The 17,390-nt window shown below is 34.7% G+C and overlaps 1 protein-coding gene across 1 annotated transcript in view; it reads right to left on the minus strand.

Annotated features, from left to right (window-relative positions):
* Nucleotides 1–8,643: 8,643 nt before the first annotated feature.
* The window catches only part of LOC123239964 (centrosomal protein of 97 kDa-like), a 36,289-nt gene continuing 27,542 nt past the window's right edge, over nucleotides 8,644–17,390 (minus strand). The window contains exons 8-12 of the mRNA XM_044667299.1: nucleotides 15,982–16,146; nucleotides 13,240–13,376; nucleotides 12,023–12,731; nucleotides 9,987–10,062; nucleotides 8,644–9,240 (exon numbers count right to left, since the gene is read on the minus strand). Coding sequence (XP_044523234.1) covers nucleotides 8,644–9,240; nucleotides 9,987–10,062; nucleotides 12,023–12,731; nucleotides 13,240–13,376; nucleotides 15,982–16,146 — 1,684 coding nt within the window. The remainder of the gene's footprint in view (nucleotides 9,241–9,986; nucleotides 10,063–12,022; nucleotides 12,732–13,239; nucleotides 13,377–15,981; nucleotides 16,147–17,390) is intronic.

Raw genomic sequence — 17,390 nt, forward strand, 5'->3', positions numbered from 1 at the left:
AAAAACCTTAATGCTTTTCTATCATTTGCTGCTTTTCAGATTCTAGAATAGTATATAGCAAAGAAGGAAATTCTGACAAGGGAATTCAATCTATATTGCTTTCCATAATTGAAGAATATCTAGAAAGCTAAATTCCCTTTTTAACCTAATTAGGAGCCAACAAAAGTAAATATAAGGATTTCCTCAGTCTTGAGATTCTAAGTGACTGCAAAATACACTGAAATAAGATACTTAGCTGAATTTGCTATGCCTTCATGCCTTGCATCTATTCTTCAAAATTTTGATGTATTTGATTTGTGTAAGATACAAAGCCCCAAAAAGCATCCACTTCATTCTAACGTGCCTGTTTTCACATAAGCCCTTCAGTATTTGTCATTTTTCTCTTTTTGTCAGTCCTCCCAATCTGGCTATAAGGTAAAACTAGAGTTGCCATAATATTTGTTTCTCTAATGATTAATGTTTTGGAACATTTTTTCATGTTTCTTAATAGCTTATATGTCTTTCATTTAAAACTATTCACATCCTTTGAATAATTTCCTAATATATCCTAGAAAAGAGAACTTTTATCAGTTTTGTTTATTCGTTGCAAAGATCCCCCCCAATTTCATTTCTTTTCTATTCTCAGCCACATTGCTTTTGTCCATTTTATCTTATGTAACCTTTTCTATTGCTCATTTAATCATGAACTCTTCCCTTTTTCATATACCCAAAGACAATTTCTTACTTGCTCTTCTTAAAAATTTTTAATGTCATTTTTGTATCTAAGTCACTTATAAGTTTGGAGCTTATTTTCATATATGGTGTGGTGTTAGCCGGGTGACATACTATGTTGGCCTGAAAAAATACAGAACTGCCAATGTAGTTATAATAAGCATCTTTAATTGTGGCAGACAGGGTATAATCTGAGAAGATGATCAGAAATGGAACTTCCACTGAACTACAGAAAAAGGGCTGCTTAAATAATCTTTTAAAAAGGGGGAAGGGACAAAAGCTGGATTACTTGAGTTCATGAAAGCGTGAAAAAAGATGTGGTAGTCAGAGGTTAGGTTAGCCAGGAATGGCCTAGAATCTAGAATGTGTCCTAGATGCAATAGCCAGAGGTTAGGGTGATTGGAAAAGTACTTTAGGTTTGATTGTCTTCTTTAACTAAGTCCCGGGAAAGTCAAAACTAAATCATAACCAATTCAATCATTGTCTATCTTTTCAGTTCTTTGTTTTAAGTCTTTGGGAGAGTCAGTATTGGGATTATATGTAAAACATGTTGTCAGTAGTTCCCCTTGCTACAACTGGCATGGCACCCATCCTCAGCCCTATCAACTCTGCAAGATCCCGCTCATTGTTCTGGTACTAGCTGGTTGTGGCATGGGACATTGTACCCCCAAATTATAAAAATGCTTCAGGCCAAACTGTAAGTTAGAAAATTTCTTTGCTTCCTTCCATTCTTGTGAATACTAACCCTAAAACATCAAAGATTCATAAGACCCTGGACATCAAAGGGAAAGATCCTTGAGAGAATTATCCCCCTTGGATTCTCCTCTAGGTTTCAAGAGGGACATAGATATACATATTCTAGTTATACCCTAATTATCATTTGGGTTGAAATCTAGGACACCTACCTGTCCCCTAAACTATACCCTATGTCTTCTGAACATAAGACACTGCTCTGACCCTGGTCAGATGATCAATCCCCACTTTTGCCTGAATTCTTTCCCTCCTCCAATCACATACCACCTGCTATAAAGTATAAAAACCCCAGAATTTATGCCTTTGAGGAGACAGTCTACACATTTGAGCGGGTCTTCTGACCATTCGACATTACCTTCTAAATTAATACGTTTCTCTTTTTATTTTTAAGCTAAGTTTTGGAGTCTTGCATTCTTGCAAAGGGTACTCATCCTGAACCCCAGAGGCTCACCTTAAGCCCCTCACAATAGTTGCACTTCTCTCCAGTGACCACAAGATTTAGATTATCTAATTATGCTGACCTGGACTAGAAAAAAAATGTCTTACTGGGGTTTCCCCTTGTATTTTACAATCACTACTTGGGGTCTAAAGCACTTCCTTCATCTTTGTTAAAGTAGTTTTGGGAGAGAATTGGATTGTACTGCTTCATCTATTTCATCATTTTTACTGATATTATATGGTTTTTAATTATATGGATCTAAAGTGTTGTGTATTTTAGGCTAAGTGAAAACTGATGGGATTTTACAGTTACATTAGTTATTGTAAAACCCAGTTTTGAATTGGTTGAAATGTCTTAAATCTAAATCAGAAGCTAGTTTCAAAAATGTCCCTCAATTATTAAAATTAGGATAGGTTGGAGCCTAAAAACAAGTGATTGTCCCTTCAAAAAACTAAACATTGTGGGAGTTTGTGAGGCACTTGAGATAATTAAGCCTTGTAAAGAATAAAGTTGAATAATTGAAATTCTATACATTTCCACATGGGAATAGAAATCTGGGTGATGAGTTAATTTCACTTTTATTTTTAGAAAGGAAAATTAAAAATTACTAAATCTATAACATGCTAATACATTGTAATACCTTAGATGTAGCTCTAAAATACATTATTTTAAATTGTTTTTAGTTTACTGATTTGTCGGTGATGATAGAAAATTCTTTAAAATTTGGATTCTTTTGGTATGTGGATTAAGAGAATGATAAAACTTGTTCCTTTTTACTGTAATTTTAATCTTTTTTAAATGTCCAAAAAGCAAAGAAATAAGACCTATTTATGGTGATTTAATTTTAGTTCAAAACTATTAAGAGAAAATAAAGATTATATATAAAATGCAGTCTAACATAATAATCAGAAGGACCAAATAGATTTTAATTTGAGAGTACAAACCCCCTCTTGTACTTCCACATATGTTCTCCTATATTTTATTGTTTTTCCATTATTCACTCTTGAGAAACTAGACTATATAAATCATCTCTTGTTCAATATAGATTAAAATTAATCAGCATCTTTTCATTTTAAGAGAAATTAGAATACTTTTGTATCTTACTTATTTTTGTTTTAATTAATTGATGTTTTGGACATATTTGATAAATTGGGTCTTTTTAGGTATAATAATTTCCTTTACTCTGTATTTGGGATTTTTTTACTAACTGGGGAGCCCATTTACAGATTACTTCTTGAAAATCTAACTAACTCCATGTAGGTTGTTCCTACCTTCTTTAGCAATATAAATGTTAGTCATTATAACTCTAAACACTCTATTCTGTTTTAGATGTGATCTTTAACTTCTTAGACCAATTAACTCTTTTGTATTTCATGAGAATCCTTAAGAATTCTGTTTTTTAAAGAAAAGAGAGCCACACCCCTTGTGGTCTATTTCTTGGAGCTTCTAGGGCCAGCCAGACCACCTTATAACTGGGGGGAAAGAGAGATTGGGTCTATAGGAAAAACATCTGCCCAAGAATGCCTTGCAGCCAGATTGGAAAGACTTCACAAGTCAAAGAAGACTCTGAATATGGGAGAATTGTCCTCTGGTCCTTGCTTCCCCTTACTTTGTCCCTTGAACTTTCCTCAGCATATCGGTCCCTTGGCCAGCTATAGAACTTGGTCCTGCTGTTCTCTGTATATGGTTTTCTCCCCTGAGAATTTTCTTGGTACCCTACTTTGAGCAAAGTTTCTCTCACATCTAACTACATTGGGAAATTTTAAATCAGTTTTTATATTTTATTTTGCTATGAGAACTAATATAATTTAATGTCTTTTAATTGGTTATTTACAACAATTTGTCCAGGGTGCTTTTCAAAGTGCATGGGTAAATTATTATGTATTCACTATTTATGAATTTCAGAATGTAACTATTTTCTCATTCTGATGCCAGAAGGTTTTAGGTTTTCAGAAAAAGAATGGTGAAGCCTAGTTATTTTTAACATTAGTATAGTTGTAACAACATGAGGAAGTTTATATTTAACCATAAACATGATTAGGGAAATTTGCTTTTTGAAGTTCTATTTTATGGGGTTGTAATTGTAAGAAATGCTATGGAACCAAATGATCTATAATATCAGCAGCCCTACGGAGTGACATCTGTGAACTACAAGTGGACTCCTGGTTTAGTAGAAAGCGGACTCTCTCTAGCTGGTTTCCCTTAGTATGACATTTCCTCTTGGATGGAAGGTTTTGCACCTGGCAAGTCCTGTACATGGCTATGCATTATTGTTAACTTCCACCTGGCTTTGACAGGTCAAGGGAGGGGAGCAGATCTCCTTTATGCAAGACTTAAAAGTTGATTAGATAATATAGGAATGCAAGGTCATAGTTCCATTTTCATGTTTAATCACCTATAATATTCAAAAAGAACAAGGCTGTTTGTAAAGATATAAGAACAGTTTGGCTGCAAAATGAATCACTTATGGTTTTTCCCTTGTGGCATTTACTTCAATAGGTCAACAATCTTTTCTTTTAGTTATATACTAAAAATAAACTTCAAGTAGTTTTTTTTAAACCCTTATCTTCTGTCTTAGAATCAATACTATGTATTGATTCCAAGGCAGAAGAGCAATAAGGGCTAGGAAATGGGGATTAAGTGACTTGCCCAGGGTCACCCAGCTAGGAAGTGTCTGAGGCCACAGGACCTCTGGTCTCTAAGGCCTCTCAATCCACTGAGCCACTTAGCTGCTCCCTACTACTTTTCTTAATACTTTATCAGAATATTTCCATTAGGATGCTATTAAGGTTAACTAAACTTTTCCAGAGTTCCAATTCCCTTTTTTGAACATATTAATAAAATGAAAGTGTTGGAAATTCACCAATATCTCTGAAGAATTCAATGATAATCTACTAGCTAGCAAATCTATTACTCATCAGAGCTCTCACTATTTCATTTTTTCCCTTTTAAAAAAGACTAGATTGAATATGTGGAACCCACCATCCATTAAACTTCACAACATACTAGAAATATAATAAAATAATTTTAAATGAAATTCCTAGCCACCTCAAGGCTCATAAGATATGTTCATTTCTTTTTTTTTTTTAAACCCTTACCTTCCGTCTTGGAGTTATTGACTCCAAGGCAGAAGAGTGGTAAGAGTAGGCAATGGGGGGGTCAAGTGACTTGCCCAGGGTCACACAGCTGGGAAGTGTCTGAGGTCAAATTTGAACCTAGGACCTCCCGTCTCTAGGCCTGGCTCTCAATCCACTGAGCTACTCAGCTGTCCCCTAAGATATGTTCCATTTCTAACATATTCAATTCATAAATGAAGAACATGAAAATCAAAGCAAAATGAAACTTGGACTAATCTCAGCTCTAAGTGAACAATTTCAAGATCCATATTCATTCTTCCATCATTTGTAAAACTTGGTTAGAGTATCCTTGCATCTCAAGCAATGATTAAAAAAGGAGAAAATAGATAGGTAAGAACGTCCATAATATTAAGCCAGTTATAGTTCCAAACTTTTATTTTTTAACATGTGAAAAAAGTTAAAAATTAAACACTCATGTTACCCAAAAGTTACTCCTCATACAGTATTTCTTAAATACCTTTCCTTTTCATGGCATTTTCACTTTAGTTGTTGTACCTTTTGTTTTTCTAAGAAATTGTCTCTTGTGTTGCTTATGCAATACCCCAAATATATTAATACAAATTATTTTTAAATTACCTTTTGTGGTCTGAAAAATGTTTAATCAATAAAATTTTCACAGGTCTACAATCTTATATTCTAAATTTCAACTATTTGTCACCTTACCTATAATGTAAGAAACTGTATAGCTTCTGGAGTTCTTCTGAACTCTACCCAATTTATTTCAAATCTTTGGTTAAAGCAATATAAAATTTAGCTAAAGCATATTAGCTACTAGGGCATTTTGTCATGAAGTAACAGATTTAAAAAAACATTATTGTTATTTATGAAACAGAACAGTGTGCACATTAAAAAATGCACATAGGTAATTTACAGGCAAAAAACTCCACAATTCAGAATCGTTAAGAGGGCTGCCAAGGACAATGAGGGAGTAAGAGGCTGGCATAGAACTACATTGCTAGTAAAGGCCAGAGGTGGAACTTGAACCCTGTTCCTCCTGAATCCAAGGCTGAATCTCTATGCTTCACATCACCATGGCTCTCATTTCCTTAAGGTACAGCAGTCAGAATAACATACAAATAACTTTAATAACAGTTAAAATAAACCAACTATATGAGACAAACAAAGGTAAAACTGCAGCATGAAACCTCAGAGTAAAAAAAAAAGCATCAGACCACTAAAGAAGCCCTTCTGTTTGTCTAGCTACCTGCAGCAAACATGGTGCTTATATGGAAAACTGGAAAATGAGGAATCTTGAATAATAAACTTAAAACAACCCATAAAAGAAATAATCTTCAATTTGAAATCAAATCGACATAATATTTCTTAACAAGTAATTCAACTATAAATGCCCATAACAATTAAGGAAAGGCTAGTGCAATGTTTATGATTAGGATGCTACTCCAGTTATTTCTTTCCTTTTTCTTGCTTCTGTGATTTCCTTGATAGGAGAAACTCCTGCTATGGAAGCTTCCAACAACAATAAAGATCAGCCGCCAAATTTCACTTAGGGAAATGCCTGTGGCAGGGTGGGATGAATTAACTTTGCTCTGATCACACAGTCAGAATCAGTTGGAAGATAAGGTTTAGAGTCCAGTCTTTTGAACTCCAATATCAGCTTTCTATCCACTGCTTCACAGTGCCTCTTATTGGGGTTACAGAAGTCAGAAGTGATTTCCTTAGCAAAATATTCTGGATTCTCCAACAATTAGGGGGGAAAAGTCAAGAAGTACTCTGACTACTACCTAATAAACCAGAAAAAAAAGTATCATTTTACCTGCTAAATGTTTAAATTTAGAAATTGGTTGAACGCTTCATCATTAATAGAGAAGCTCTATCTCATTTCTAAAGAGTCAGATGCTTTTTTAATGAAATGTTAGGTATTTGTCAGTGATATCCATAAATTAAAAATTATGCTTTTCTATTGTTCTTTTAGTAGCTGCAAGACACTAAAATGACATTAAAAAAACAATATTCCATGTTTAGGAATTAAAAGAAATAGAATTTTTGAAACCAAAAAATATCATTTTTCAAAGAATTAAGATCTCATGTTTTTAAAAATTATGTAGGTAAAACCAAAGAGAAATATAACTTAAGACAAAAGACATACACAAAAAATGAAAATTATTCTTGCTTGACTTTATTAGGGTTAAACTTTTTTAGTAAGATAAAATAAAGCTGAATGCCTTTCCTAAACTGAATAATTAGAAATTAGTATCTCAGAAATTGTGGTTCAACGTACATTTTTATGAAATTACTGTCTTCAGAGTTTAAAAGGCAATTTTAAAGTCTGTATATTTGTTAGTTAACATCATTATAACCAAACTACTAGGCATTCTTCAAAATGTGGTTGCTTTCCAGTGTCAAATAATTATTTACCCAATTCAACCCCCAAATTTGCAATGAATAAATGAATATATGTGATAAATACTGATGTATCTATCTCAGGTGAGGGACAGAGTTGGAGGAAAAAATGATTAAGAGGCTTTTAGTAATAAATCGAAAATAAATAGGAATAAGCAGGGCAAAGGTTAAATAAGTAATGAAGCCAATATAAAGTATGTGTCCTAGGACAGCTTCTAAAGGAACAGAAGGATGCTTTGTGCTTTCTGACATGTAACAAGAGCATTGTATTTTTACTAATTTTGATTAAGTAAGCATAGGTTTAGTGCTGAATGAATTATTTCATCTAGCAGATTAAAGCTTACTGCTCTTTTGTGCATTTTAACAATTTTAACAATGAAAATTTAAAGCAATAACTTAATAATAATGTTTAATAATTTTTAAACATAAAATAATTTCATAATAATGTTTATCAAAACAATAACCACCTGCTGGGACAGCTTTTAAGATTACATTTTTTCTTTCCTACTTCTGTTTACAATAAGATCTTCTTAGTAGCTCATTAGGAAAAAAAAATCAAAGCTGGGAAACAATTTCTTATACCTGTAGGATGCTCAGATAGTGGCAAGTTCCTCTTTCTGCACATCATCCTGCATATGCCATCTCTTTCCATTTTATATGCCTGCACTTTTTACCTCATTATTTTATATGTTAATGATATAAAAACTGAAGTTCTACAGGAAATAAAACCAATACAAAATTTTAACAAATTCTAAGATATTCTCTATTCCCTCTAGAATAACAGAAATACCATTTCACACAAGAAATTATCTTGACACATTTCAGTCAAAAGATAAACTACAAATATCTTTTAGGAAAATATTGTTTGGCATAGCAAAGTATTTGAAGGTATAAGATTAACAAGATATTATTAAGATTAAGTCTCAGTTGGAGATTTATAATCCAGAAAATGAAAGAGGAACATATACATATTCATATATATGGTGAAGTGGAAACTATATATAATACATATATATATATGTATTATATATATATATGGTGAAATGAACAAAGGAAAGACATGGAAGGCCATACACACACGTATATGAAACCAAACACAATTTTTAAAATAGAAATTCAGGTAGATTATATAGTTTTCCATGAAAACTACACAGTAATACCAATATGTGGAACCTGAAATTCAGGGTCACAGACTGGTGGAGGCACTAGAACTTCTGCATTCAGTTCATTCCTCTCAGATATCTAAATGATTTCGTCTTGCAAGGTGGTGACTGTGTCGTGGTATGCATCTATAGCAGCAACATTTGTTAAAGAATTGGGGTTTTCCAGAGGCAAAGCTGTATGAAGCTGACTAGCTTCCCTTTCATTACTGGTACTTATCATTTCAGAAGCATCATCAAGCTGCTGAACTGACATTAAATACTCCAGTAAGAGATTTCTGTCAGGTTCACTGTTAGAGCTATCTTTACTCCATTCACCCTGCTTGTCACAAGTATCCTCTGGATCTGGATTCTTATAAAATCTAACCTTTTCTATGAAACTATCTACTGCAGCATTCTTATTTTCTTCTGTAGAATTTATTTCAAAATCATGAGAAACCTGAAAGGGATCTGTAAGGGAGGAAAGAAAATCAGAATCTAGAAAGGGCAGGAAGGCTTCCTCGGGGGGACCTTTGGCGTCTGAAATGAACCAGTCAGAATGATCAGCAGAAGAGGCCTCTGGATTTGGGGTGGCTAATGGAGGCTTGAATGGAACAGCATTTGATACAGGAACATGATATTGCCAGTCAGAACTGAGGTATTCGTTCACGGAAAGTTGCCAGTTTTGTAGGGATCTTATCTGAAAAACACAAGAGAAGGTCGCATTTTGAATGATGAAAACATTTCATTATCTATAAAATATTTTATAAACGGAACGATAAACTGTGACATTGTAGAAGTTAATCTGTTGGACAATAATGATAACACTTTTACAATATAAGCTGTTTCAGATATTTACGTGAGGTTCCCTAAATGACAGAAATGCACTTCTCTTTGGAAATAAAAAAAAAAAACAACTGTTCTTGCTCAGATGACTTTTACTCAGATTTTGTTTTAATGAGATCGGACCTATATCTACAAAACATAGGTCGTGATTCTTAGTACAGATATGGTACAGGTAAAGGCTTTTAGTGTTGTGTTCAAATCACATCAATGATTGTGCTGGACCCTGAAGATAGATCGGAAAAAACTCAAATGAGTTTACTGATGTCATTTAGAAATAACATATTTCTAAATTCAAATTAAAAAAATTAATATAGAAAGATATATATAAAAGATATTGGGATTTAAAAAAAGGGGGGCAGCTGGATGGCCCAGTGGATTGACAGCCAGGCCTAGAGACAGGAGGTCCTAGGTTCAAATCTGGCCTCAGACACTTCCTAGCTGTGTGACCCTGAGCAAGTCACCTAACCCCCCATTGCCTAGCCCTGTAACAAATAAAAAAAATTAATATAGAAGGATATATAAAAGATATCAGAGTTAAAAAAGAAAGAAATAACAAATCATCTCTCTCAGCTATTTCCCTTTATTCTTATATTTGCTAACCTGATTCCAAAGGAATTTGATAGTCTCTTGCTGCACAAGCTTCTGCTTGTATTCTTCATCTCTTTCTTTTTTCAATCTGTAATAAAACAATATATTCCAATTACTGATGTAAACAAAGCAGATCGCTCTAATCTGTATTTATTTTTTAGATGCAGACCTGTGATTTCACTGGCATAAGGAACTCCTTCTATTCATTATTTCCCTTGATGTTCTTGACCTTTTGTTCTTCCAGATGAACTTTGTTGTAATTTTTTAAAAAAGTTTTTTGGTGATAGGTATGGCACTGAATAAGTAAATTAATTTGGGATTGTCATTTTTATTGTATTAGCTCATCCTACCCACGTAATATTTTTCCAATTATTTAAATCCAGTTTTAATTATGTGAAAAGTGTTTGATATAATTCCTATGTTTGTCTTGGCAGATAGATTCCTAAATATTTTATATTGTCTATGGTGATTTTTAAATGGGGTTTCTCTTTCTACCTCCTACTGCTGAGTTTTGTTGGAAATATAGAAAAGAGAAACTCTATTGAAGTGGGATCAGCAACTTTCTTTTTCTTAATTAAATAAATTTTATTTAAATAAAAAATGTTTACAAAGTGTTTTTTGTTTCCTCTTACTGGCCCTGTGAGCTAGGTACCATCAATAAATCTTGTTCAAATATTTACTAGGCTTCGTGCCCTAGTATTAAACCAAAGAAAAGCAAAAATAATGTTGTCCTCAAGTTGTTTACATTACAATAGGGACAACAACAGACATAAGACATGTACAAGGGACTCTAGGAAGGGATGGCACTGTGAGGATGGAAGGCATGCTGAGAGCTCTACAATTTATAGTGGCAGAGACAGAGAATTGCCCAAGGTGCTGAGAAGTAAATATCTTGCCCAGGATCACAAAACTAGTACATGTCATGGTTGAAATGTAAACCCAGATCTTTCTTACTTCAAGACCAACTCTTTCTCCACTAAGGTCTGTTGTCTCCCTATGTTCAGTATTACTATTTATTGCAAAGCAAATTTGCTGGAGCTTAATAATATTGCTTTTCTACTTCGTAAATATGATCACTTAAAAAATAAATGGTAAGACTAAGTTTCAGTAATGATATAAGCAGAGCTGTCTGAATAAATAGTAGCCACTGGAAAAACACTACAGGTCACAATCCATTTTTATACAAGAATGTTAATGTCAATAGGAACATCAATGATAGAGCAAGATTTAAGATGACTCTCTTTGCATTCTCAGTTAGTAGACTCTAAGGAATATAATCAATTATATATTTCTCTGACACATTCAGGCTCTGGACTCTGTGTATCTTATTTTTAAAACTGAAAAAAAAGTAGTAATGGATATAACTTGTCCTCATAAGTTTAATGAAATATATATTATGCATTTTCTCAGCTGAGAATTAAATAAAGTTAAAGGTCAATAAATAGTAGAAATGTTTACATAAATTATGAATTTCTTTTACTTGTATCTAGTTAATTTTCAAGTATTTCACTGATTCATTTATATGGGACATATGACTTCACAACATGCTTGATGGGTAAAAATGGAAATATAGCTGGTTTCTTTATCTACAAAGAAATTACAAGACTTTATTTATACTAAGTTGATCATTTTAAATAAGTTCTTTCATTTACTCTTCAACACAGGCTATAAGAATTTCTACTTCTTGATACAGTGAATTTATATATTGGCCATAGAACTTAATAATGGTGGAATCCAAACTAACTTATAGCTATATTTAGCTTGAAAAATTCTAACCTTTTCTCATTTTCAATTCTAATGTTTTGCCATTTTGCCAATTTGCCATTATTTCCACAATCTCTGGCTCTTTTTGCCTGAAAATTCTCTTTAAATCTTTTATTTTCTTTACTTCCACTCAGATTATTGCTTTCAGTTATTTATCCATTCCCTAATTTTTCACATCTGAAAGCAAATGGAGAACTTACAAGATCGATAATGTCCTGAATCATGGTTATAAGGATTCCATTCCCAGACTAACAGAAAGACATGAGACAAGACTTCTGACCCACCTCCGTATCTCATCAGTTAAGCAGACAATGTGCTCTTGCATTCTGCTCAGCCGAATTTCATATTGTGCTTCTTTTGCTTGGAGGATATGGTTTCTTGTGAAGAATCCTCTCCAGCAGGCCTGGAGTTTGGTGGCTGCTTCATTCATTTTCTGAAGCGCCTCAGTCTCTTGGTCCAAAGCCATAGCTAACTCAGATAAAATTCTGCAGGAGAATTTTTCTGAAACGGTTTTAGATAGCATTTCATTATTACTCAGTTCTGGGCTGGACACACTGTATCCTTCTCTTTTTAAAGAGGAAATATCATAGTAACTAATATCTGCTGAACCACAATTTTTCTGTGCCTCAGTTGAAGTTTCCTCTATAGCCCACCAAGTCTCTTCTTCATCATTACCCACAGAGCATCCTTTCCTTTCATTCACAAATTCAATCACAGCACCATCATCTTTTAGGTCCAAGTTAAATCCATGTGGTATTAGTTCAATGGTAGGAGATGCTGGAGAAAACCCCGAGGCCACAGGCATAAAAGTGGACTCTGAGGACAGAAGACTACAGTTCAGCTTATCTTCATCTGTCTGTATATCTTCCAAGAATATCTCATGAAGAGAATATTTTTCAGTTTGTATTGAGCCAAGAAAGGTATTCTTAATAGCATATGAATGATCAACAGTGATGCTTTCTCCAATCCAAGAATTTATTTGAATGTCAGGTTCTAGAAAACAGAAAGTTCCAGTGAGGTCACTAACCATTTATTGATTTATCTATGCTGTCTTAAATCAAACTTCCTGAAAAACAGTAGCAGGCAATGAATAGTCAAAACTATATCCCTAAAATATTCCACATAAGTCAAACTATATTGGTTTGAAAACCAAAACAACTTGTATTTTTAATAATAACAGACCATAGGCACAATGTTATTTGCTTTCTAGTTCAGAAAAAAGGTTCATGCATTTGAGATTTTTTATTTATAAACAGAGCCATTATAATATATATTCCTCTCCCTATCTAAATAGGAGAGATACTACATGTCTATTGGGCAGGGCTGGGGAGGTAGGAAATGCATAAAAACAAATATGGGGTTTTTTAAATTTGTATTTGTGGTTTCTAGAATCATCTATTAACTTTAGGGTTATATCCTTATAACGTGCATTTGACCTTTCAATGCACAATCTATCCAACCGTTAAAAAAAAAAAATTACAGAACAAGATGAGGAACTTACCATTTTCAACAAGTATATGGGGTTCAAGTGCTGGACTCAAATCCTCAGGTACAAGAGGTAACCCTAACTCTTTGGGACCGGAGGAGGCAAGGACTTCTTCCTTTGAATTTTGGCTCACCAACTGCCTCTGGTGGAACCTAAAATCCAATATTTGGATGTTAGTTAATAGACTATCATATACTTTTTTTTAATTCTTACCTTCCATCTTAGAATCAATACTAAGTATTAGTTCCAAGGCAGAAGAGCTATAACGGCTAGACAACGTGGGTTAACTAATTTGCCCCAAGTCACACAGCTAGAAGTGTCTAGATTTGAGGCCAGATGTGAACCCAGGAACTCCTGCCTCTCCGCCTGGTACTCTATTCACTGAGCTACCTAGCTGCCCTGTCTATACACTTTTTACTAGTATCCCGCCCTCAATCCTTCCAAAGTTCTGATTACTCATCTTAATGAAGTGGATAAAATGTTAGGGAAATTATTCATGAGACTACACTCATAAACACATACACACTCTAGAAAATTTTGTCCTGGAATAACTTGATCAATGAAACCAAAAATAAGCACTTAGCTATTAGACAAAGTATTTTGAGTATGCCTATTGTCAACTTGAAATCTGGAAACCCCAAGTTGGCCCTGGTGCCCCAGAGAATACACCTGGAGGGAAGTCCCAGATTTAGCCATTTCAGACTGAACAATAGACCCAAGGTAGTCTTAAATCAAATTTAAGTACTCTTTTGTCTGTTTCTCCCCTTGTATGAGTCCTCTCCCAGGTAGCCCAGCCCTTAGCTGGACCCTTCCCTAGTGTATGCTTTGTAAAGCATCAGCCACTCCCTGATGCCAGCCCCCAGCTAGGGCATCTTTCCCAAACCCATTAGTTTCAGGTCAGTATAGTCTGAGCTTCTCATTTCCTTGTAACCATGGCAATGTCAATCAGTCATACTGCTTGGTCCCTTAGTTCCCCAAATGGTATATAAGTTCTCCAAGTTCTATTATTCTTCAGAGGATAATCTAGCTCCATTATACTCTCAGAGATACTGGTGGCAGCCAAATAGTGAACACTATCCCTTTCCTGATTAAAGACTTGGTTTTTCCTACTTTAATAGTTCTGTGTTTTTCAAGTTAACACTATATATTCTATATATACTATATGCAAATAGTATATATATAAAGTGCAAATATATTAGATATACATGTATAGATCCATATGTAGTATTCATATATTAGATATACATATATACCCCTATATATAATGTTTTATATAGTAGATATACATATACACACCTATATATAAAGTACTTATATATTATATACACCTACTGTTAACTGTAAAAAAACACAGAACTATTAAATAGACAGAAAAACCACTCTTTCATTAAGGAAAGGGGTTTAGTGCTTTCCTCAAGGCCTCCACTCAGAGTTGTGTGCCACAAACCCACCCAGAATCCCAAGACTATGGCAGCTCTGGTCACTGACCCTTGGAAGAGCCAATCGCACTAGATTGACAATTCCAAAGAACAAAAGAAATTTGGGGACCTATATACCATTTGGGGGATCCAAGGGCAGGGAAAGATGACAGACATTACCATAGTTACAAGGGAAAGGGAGTGTTCAAACTATACTGACAGGATATAATCAAGCTTGGGAAAGGAATCACAGCTAGAGGCTAGGGTGTAAAGGAAGGGGTCTGCTTACAATGGATACTAGAAGAATGGTTCCTGCCCAGGTGGGGGTCTTTGTGGGAAAGGGTCTCAAATATAATGGGGAGTCTACCTCCTAAGAAATAAAGAGCACTCAGCATATGCCTAGCTCCACCTAACTGGGATTGTCATTTACCCCAGGGTCCATTATTCAGTCTGAAACTGCTAGCCTGAGATTCCCATCAGGGTGGATTCTCGTGGGAACTGGGAACAAGTTCAAGCTTTGGGGTCTCCAACTTACAAGCTAGCCCTAAAACTTGGGGTTCATTAGATCTTACTAGGCTACAAGTTTGGGGGGGTTCTAGATTACATGTTGACACCACATATATAAAGTGCTTATATATTAGATATACGTATAAACTACATAAATTGCCTGTATATTAGATATACATATATACCCCTATATATAAATGCTTATATATTCAATACACTATATATACCTCTATATAAAGTGCTTCTATATTAGATATACATACAAAAAGTATTTACACATTAAATATATGTAAATATACCTCTATATAAAGTGTTTACATATTAAATATACATATACACCTATATATAAAGTGCTTATATATTAGATATACACTATACCTATAGGTAATGCTTATATATTAGATACACATATGCACCTATATCTAAAGTGCTTATATATTAGATACATATACACCTATATATAAAGTGCTTATATATTATATATATAAAAATAAAATATTTAACCTAACTCTACCTCATTGTAGCCATTTTCTTGTGGGGCTCTCCTTTCCCTAAAAAAGAGGGGGAGGGAACAGGATCTCAAGGTTCTAAGAGGCAAAACTGAGAAGCTGCAGCTGTACTGCCTAGTAGACAGTGCTTCTCCCAAGAGTCTCTAAAGCAAACAGCTCCCAATTTCTGTAAGCTTCTCAAAGCCTAGCAGAACTCCTTTTGGGGATATGTAAATACGTAATCTGCATATGAATTTGAATGATTACATTCTGTCTTCCAAAGGAAGTATACCTCAATTTAAACCTCCTCTTGGAAACTCCACCAGCTACTAATTCAGGCTCACCTTTGCTTGTTCAATATCTTCTCCAGTTTAGCATCTTCTGTAATTTGAAGGCCCACTGCAGAAGTAAGAGGGCAAGTGGAAGCCAGATACTGGATCAACTGAATATGTTGGCCAGGCTGATAAGAATGTCCTTTGCCTTGGCTAGAAAGCCATTCAGCTTTTAAACTGAAGATATATTATAATAATAATTAATGTTAAACAGTATCAATGGAGAAAAACATTAATGATACCATTCTCTTCCAGATTCTCTTTATTCCATTAATCAATCAATTGGCATTATTAAATACCTACTGTGTTCCAGGTGCTCCGCTAGGCACTAGAGACACTATAAGAATGGTTTTCTTTTAAAGTTAGTCTTGATCTGTTAGATTATTTTAGTTCATAAGATTGAATTTAGACAGCTTTAGAATAAACTATATCATTACGGTATTAAGCTGCTTATACATTAGGAGATCTAGGTTATAGGTTAAGTTTCCCATTTTGGTAGTGCTCTGCTTTTGCAAAGCCCAGCGGGCACAAAGCCTCCCCTGTTTCCCAAGGCACGGTGACCCCTTGTGGTCAACTAGGTAACCACACAGAACAAGAGCAGAACATTACAGCAATACTCCCTTGAGGGATAGGCTGCTTGACGTAGTGCTGTGACCAATCAGATGGAGCCCCTGGCGAATGTCCCTCCCTCCTCTGAAATGCCGGGTTTTCCCCTAACACCCACACGTGGAACAGGGGTGGAGGTCAGAGAATGTTCCAGGATGTTCCTAGCCTAACCAGAAGGCTAGTGACCTCCTTGCCATCGAATGAAAATATGTTCAAAACAAGTTTCTCAAGATTCTGTGATTTCCTGGTTCTTGTTTTATTATGAAAAGTTATGCAAATCCCGTTTGTCTCTGACTACCAAGGAATCGCTGACCTCAGTTACTGGCAAATATTGTTAATAAATGTATTGTCCTCATATTCTGTATTTTACCTTCACAATATTAAGACAAAAACAAACAAAAAAAATAACCCTAGATGTTTTTACTCCTGCAATAAAAAAAAAAAAACCGGAAGAGGCAAATGTCTAGAATAACGTAAATCTCTCTTAGGAGACTTTGGTCTTCACAGTCTTTTGTTCCCTAGAGCAAGTGTTCATGGGAAGCAGGAAAGTGAACAGATATTTACTGGGTGTTTCCTCTGTGCCAGGCACTGTACAAAGAGCTTTACAAATAATATCTCTCTTGAGTTTTACAAGGACTGGGGAGATAAGGCGCTATTTACATTTACGATTTACAGCTGAGAAAAGGGAGGGAGACAGACATTATGTGAGTGGTCAGTCACACAGATAGTGAGGGTTTTGAAGCCTGACTTGAACTCAAGTCCTCCTGACTCCAGAAGTCCCTCCATAGCACCACCTAGATTCCTAATGCATTATT

This window comes from Gracilinanus agilis, chromosome 1, assembly GCF_016433145.1.
Source record: "Gracilinanus agilis isolate LMUSP501 chromosome 1, AgileGrace, whole genome shotgun sequence".
Lineage (NCBI taxonomy): Eukaryota > Metazoa > Chordata > Mammalia > Didelphimorphia > Didelphidae > Gracilinanus > Gracilinanus agilis.